At 44.2% G+C, this 6516-nt stretch overlaps 1 protein-coding gene across 2 annotated transcripts; it reads left to right on the forward strand.

Annotated features, from left to right (window-relative positions):
• The first annotated feature begins 230 nt into the window (after positions 1 to 230).
• Positions 231 to 5415, forward strand: LOC129100344 (serine/arginine-rich splicing factor 6-like). Of its 2 annotated transcripts, none has more exons than XM_054609948.1 (6): positions 231 to 417; positions 1261 to 1421; positions 3013 to 3131; positions 3267 to 3469; positions 3627 to 3689; positions 3856 to 5415. In XM_054609948.1, exons 1-6 carry the CDS (start codon positions 311 to 313, stop codon positions 4283 to 4285), a joined length of 1083 nt encoding a protein of 360 aa, XP_054465923.1. In that variant the 5' UTR covers positions 231 to 310; the 3' UTR covers positions 4286 to 5415. The 2 variants fall into 2 exon arrangements, with proteins under 2 accessions (XP_054465923.1, XP_054465925.1); XM_054609950.1 differs by having other exon boundaries at positions 1261 to 1394.
• Positions 5416 to 6516: the final 1101 nt, after the last annotated feature.

A 6516-nucleotide genomic window follows, 5' to 3' on the forward strand; every position in this document is an offset into this window, starting at 1 on the left:
TATATTATTATTATTATTATTATATTATTATTATTATTATTATTATTATATTATTATATCATTATTAGTATAGACAACCCACGGGGAGCGTTCATCCATTCACTACTTCAGTACAGTGTTTAAATCGTTTACTCGACGTTTCTCGGTGAACAGGTGACGTGACGTCATTGCCGTCCGCTGCTCGTCCAGCAGGGGGCGGCAGAGCCTCCTTTAAACACCAGAGAAGAAGAAGCAGCGCAGCGCTAACGGTCGTTCAGCTCGGTAACGGGCCGCAGAGAAGAACCGGACACACGGACACACCGCAGACACCATGCCGCGGGTCTACATCGGCCGGCTGAGCTACCACGTCCGTGAGAAGGACATCCAGCGGTTCTTCAGCGGGTACGGGAAGCTGCTGGAGACGGACCTGAAGAACGGGTGAGCCAGCTAACGGAGCTAGCATAGCTAGCATAGCCAGCTAACAGCGCCATGCTAACAGCGCCAGCTAGCATAGCTATGCTAACATAGCCAGCTAGCATAGCCAGCTAACAGCGCCATGCTAACATAGCCAGCTAGCATAGCTATGCTAGCATAGCCAAGCTAACGTAGCTAGCATCGCCATGCTAATATAGCCAGCTAGCATAGCCAGCTAACAGCGCCATGCTAACAGCGCCAGCTAGCATAGCTAGCATAGCCAGCTAACATAGCTATGCTAGCATAGCCAGCTAACATAGCTATGCTAACATAGCCAGCTAACATAGCCAGCTAGCATCGCCAGCTAGCTAACGTGACCGTGCACGTAAACGACGTCGCTGCTGTCGCGGGGACGAGCTGCGCCTTAAGACGAATAAGCTTTAAAGCAGATATGTGTGTGTGTGTATATATAACTATATATATAACTATATATACATATATATAGTTATATATATGTATATACACACAGTGTGCTCCTCCAGAAGAGGCTCGTGAGGGTGTCGCGTAGCCAACATGGCGTCTGTGTGATGTTCTCTAGCTAGCATCCCAGCTAAGCTAAGCTAAGCACAACAAGCTAGCGGGTTCAATGTGTAACACATGGCGGACTGAAGGGGGACGACCCAGACACGTGTGTGTGTGTATTTAAAGTGTGTGTACATATATATATGTATGTATGTATGTGTGTGTGTGTGTATATAAATGTATGTATGTGTATATATATATATATGTGTGTGTATATATATATATATATATATATATGTGTGTGTGTGTATATCCATGTGTACATAAACTTTGTTTCCCTTGCAGCTATGGATTCGTAGAGTTCGAGGATAACCGGGACGCAGACGACGCCGTGTACGAGCTGAACGGGAAGGAGCTGTGCGGGGAGCGGGTGATCGTGGAGCACGCCCGGGGGCCACGGCGAGACCGAGATGGCTACGGTGGGGGTTACTGGGGTGGTGGGCGCAGTAAGTGCAGTCTATTAAAAGATGCCCTCTCTTCCCCTTCCCCTTGGGGTGAGGTGTCGATGTGGACTGCACACAGAGCTAACTTAAGACTTGAGGCACATGTTTACACTTTGATTATTTCAGGTACACTGCCATGGTGTATAATCCCAAACAGCCCATGGTAGTGTGACGGAACTACATGTTTACTATGACTCAGATTGCATGCATAGAGTTAATGTTACACTATACTCTATTTCATGTTTAACGTATACATGTCACAGTATGCCCACATGGAGAACTTCCTGATCTACATTCTTCTTCTCACACAGTTAAACTTTGTTTTTGCGTGTTCAGCCTCATCCTGCTGAACAAATCTCATTTCCTACCGTCAAGGGTTGGTGACCTGCCGGTTTTTGCTCCTCCCTAGTGATCATGGGCCACCCTTGATTGGTCTGTAGTTCATTATCGGGGTGGAACAATAATATGCAAGTCAGAGCCCTCAAATAGCAGAACTCAGGCTGTAGAGTTGGCATTAGCTAATGCTTTCTGAACACAGATATCAAAGTTAGCTTGGATGATAATTGCTAGTTTGGCGAGCCATGCTTTAAGGCCTAGATATCCAAATTTGTTGTTTGCACCACAGAAGAAAGCTAATCACAAATGATAACTCATAATTTTAGCATTATCATTAGAACTAGATTAACATTTTCATGTGAAATGTGTATTTCTTAACTTTGGTATATATTTTTATATTCAACATTAACAAAAGTCCTTGATGTTTCAATTTGAAAGAGTCCAGTTGCGGGCTGAGGCTGAGAGTCCATTGAGGCTAAAGATGACTGGCTAAGATGACTGCCTGTCCCGTTTGGCCTTGGCTTTCACCTTACAATGTGTGTGTGACCTTTGCCCCCCCTTGATCCTTGGCTGACCTAACCGGAAGCCATGATGACAGCAGCCTTTTGCCAATAGACCAGGGGTGATGGTGAGGATTGCCATTGGTTTTTATGTTGACAGCAAACATAAGTGGAGCGGCTCAAGTAAAGAACTTGCAAACAAAACAAATGTTGTAAGTGAGAAAACAGGAAAACAAAATTTCAGTCCGACATCCGGTCAAAAGCCAAAAGATAGGTGTATGTGTTTCTTTACATTGTTCTTTATCAATTTGATCGAACAGTGTCCTTGACCGCACCCTATCTGGATACCTCCTTTCTGTTTGTGTTACAGGGTTCGGAGGTCTTGAAAGAACATCACTGTTCATTTGTTTATGCGGCTAAACCATCACAGTGTGATGTACCGGTGTAAGACAGGCTTTGTATTGCCGGAATCAGATGCAGTGGTGTTCTTTGCAGCAGAGAACAACATCAAAATGCTGAACAATACAAACGAAACAAAGAGCCCGTGCAGTGGCCTGTAGATCACTTATCTGAAGTTTGTGTTTGAAAAATGGGATCAGAGGGACCCCTGTCGTTATTACAGTCAATTTTATACGCCCTTGGACTTTTATCTGGCAGGTCACTGTCTTGGGTTCATTAAATAATCCAGGCCAGTAGTTAATTGTCACTCAACCATTTTTTTCATTTCTAACTCTTATCATGTGCTGTTGTTTTTAAAGGTAGCGGTTACAGCAGCCGGAGCCGCACTGGCAGGGATAAGTACGGACCTCCAGTCCGTACTGAGTACCGTCTCATCGTGGAGAACTTGTCCAGCCGCTGCAGTTGGCAAGACCTCAAGGTACCTGTTCCAACACTATTGTTTTACCTTGGTTACTGTGGTGGATTGTTTTACACAGCAACTGCTAAAACAGAATGAGATTGTCTGCATATTTGGTTGTTCTGCTCATATTTTATTATTTTTGGTGTCCCACAGGACTTTATGCGTCAGGCAGGAGAGGTGACTTATGCAGATGCCCACAAGGAACGCACAAATGAGGGTGTGATTGAGTTTCGGTCCCACTCAGACATGAAGAGGGCCATTGACAAGCTGGACGGTACAGACATCAACGGACGGAAGATTCGACTAGTGGAGGACCAACCTCGCAAACGAAGGTCTTACTCCGGCAGCCGCTCAAGGTGGGAACTCGGCTTAATCCTTCTGATTCTTCATACTTTTGGTAGAAGATGCACGCTAAACTCCTCTGATTCTGTGTTGCTAACAAACTTGTAACAACCAAATCTTGCTAAAGAACTGGCTGTAGTTCCATTTTTGACATTGTGCTGTCATCCTTAGATCTCGGAGCCGCCGCCGCTCCCGCAGCAGGAGCTCCAGGAGTCGCTCCAGATCCCACTCTAGGTGAGAACAGGTCTAATCCAAAAAACTAGATTTAAAATGAGGATTCTAATTTAAGACATAAATAAGGACGAAATGGAGGTAATGTATTGGGCCTTGTGCCAAAAATGAATAATATTGTTAAATGGCACAGCCATGTAAATAATTGTGTTCTTTTTATTCCCCACAGGTCTCGTTCCCCTAGCAACAAGAGACGTCGCCATTCCCGCTCCAGATCCGGAAGAAAGTCTCGCTCCAAGTCAGGAGAAAGCAAATCACGATCTCGGAACCGCAGGTCCCGTTCTGGGTCCCGCAAATCGAAATCCCGGTCTCGTTCGGCTGACCGGAAATCAAAGTCCCGTTCTAAGAGTCTTTCAAAGGTAAAGTCAGAGCGGGGTTCTCGCAGTCGATCCAAGGAGATGTGTGGCGACAAGTCCCGCAGTCCTTCACCGTCCCCGATGGAGAACGGGAAAGAGGAGCGTGTCGCTAAATCTCCCTCCCGCTCCCCGTCTCCTCAAGAGGCTGACCGCCGATCCAAGTCCAGGGAGAAACGTTCAGCCTCCCGCTCAAAGTCTCGCTCAAGGTCTCGCTCAAGGTCTAGATCAGCTTCTCAGGATTAGTGGAGTTAAAAAAAAAAAAAGAGGTGTTTCTCTAATCGTTGAGCTTGATCCCTATGCTGTACATACTGAGCAGTGTTGTCATACTGGCTTATGCTTCCTTGCTTGTCTACTTTTCTCCTACAAGTGTTAACTTGTCTTAAACATGTTTTAAATTCAGTGTTATTAGAGGATGCACCATAATTCTTATTTTGATTTATGTATCGGCTCCTCTTAAAAAAAAAAAAGTTTACTTTAATTCAAAGTGTGATTGAGTCACAATAACTTAAACTTGATTGGTAAACTGTAGGCTTGTCATACCAGTCTGTTTTAATCAAAGACTGAATATAGCTCAGTAAAACTTTAGTTTTATTTTACTGTAAGTGGTCCCAGTCCATTTGTGTGGAGCAACCGTCAGACAGTCTGATGCAACAGTTCTGTTTTCACATTCATTCAGCTGTGTGGTTGTGGGAGAAAAGTAGCGCTTGGCTGGAGCATCGGAGTGGGGTATCCCTTTTGAGCTGCAGTCTCAATAATTGCTTTCTCATAGAATTGGCCAATCTTTGTGTTTTATTGCGGTACTCCAAAATGCACAACTGGGATGCAAGAACTTGTACTGAAGAATCGCACATTTACAAAAGAATAAGGGTTTGTATTTCAACTGGCATTCTTGGGGGACTATTATGATCTCATTTTAACTTGTACATAAACTGCGTGATCCGCAACGAAAACCGATTTCTTCCTTTTGTTGTTACAAACTTGTGGAAGATCCTTTACTTTCTGGATTTTTGTCATCCTAGCGCTCCGAGGCCTCAAATCCAACGTCCCATTTTTCTCACATTTAGCGCTTAGTTTGGATTGCAGCCATGATGAAGTCATTTTCAATTTGTATTTCCCTGCGAGTTAGATCCTGGGGTTCTGGGTTTTGTCAAGCCTCTGCTCATTTAAAGTGTGCATCTAGTTCTGGAGTTTTTGTACTTAAAAGGAGCATCATTCACATGAGTGTCTGTGGGTTTATCAAACACCACCAGACTTAGTAAATACACCTCTTTCTCCATCTTGTGGAACAGATTTTTTTTTTTCTCTGTGCAAATGAGATATAAAATAAAAATGTGTTTTTTTTGTATGTTCAATTAAAGATCTTAATGAAGAAATCCTGCCGTGTGAATGTGCTTCCTTTCTGCATCACAAGCCTTGTCTGCAGTCCCGACATGACCTATATCTGCTGCTTATGTAACCTCTCATGGAGGGCGGCTCTGTCTGGGGAGAGCCGGCCGAGCGCTGCAGAGGCTGGGTCCGTGTGGAGCTGAGGACGGTCGGTGCTGAGGTGGTGCTGAGGTGGTCCAGCTCACCGACATGTCGACTCAGAGTCTCTCTGTTACATTGTAGCCACCGAGCGGTGACTGTACTGGGGGCTCACGCATGCGCAGTTGGAGCCCCGGAGCCGCAGGAGATAATAGCTGGTAAGCCAAATTTCAGTTCCGAATTGATGTGAAACCAAGAATTTATTTCACATTTATATTTAAAATTCTGCTCGTGTTAGATCAGAACCTCTGAACACACACGCGTCAGAGACCAGTGTGTGTGTGTCTCTGTGTGTGTGTGTGTGTGTCTCTGTGTGTGGAATCAAACCTTTGCGTTTTAATGTATGTTTGATATATCCACCGGACTCATTAACCTGTGGGGATAACCAGTCAGTAAGCAGTGGCCGCTTCCATCAGCCTGCTGCTGCTGCTGGAGGAGATGCTGCTCATTCATCCCACATGCAGCTGGATGGTGACAGGTTCATTTTTCACTAAATGACATTTTCACAGGGTTTGAAACACTGCTTTATTCATCATCTGTCTCCTGGATGTGTTGGCCTCCGCCATTTTATCTGAAATGTATTTTCTTTAGTGTGTGTGGACTTGATTTGTGCGTAAATATTGGTGTGTCACCATTATTGCCTTTTTATTGGAGGTATCCTCATGGATGGCTTTTAGAAAGTCACACGGGGTCATGGCTTTGATGGAGGAAAGCTCTGCCATCATTTTGTAAATGGCATCCTTAAAATATAATTATGAATATAATTATTTTTGGAGCTGGGGGGAAATAAATCAAATTCAAAGTATGTTCTTGTAGTTTTACATTTGATAAATCTTAATCCATGTTTCTCATAGCCGGAGAAAAAGTGAAAAAGAGAAGTGCCTATCAGCAGGGGCTTTTAGTCGTATGATCTAAAAATGGTGGTGATATAATTTGTTGTAAAATGTTGA

The sequence above is a fragment of the Anoplopoma fimbria genome, chromosome 12 (genome assembly GCF_027596085.1).
Source record: "Anoplopoma fimbria isolate UVic2021 breed Golden Eagle Sablefish chromosome 12, Afim_UVic_2022, whole genome shotgun sequence".
NCBI lineage: Eukaryota > Metazoa > Chordata > Actinopteri > Perciformes > Anoplopomatidae > Anoplopoma > Anoplopoma fimbria.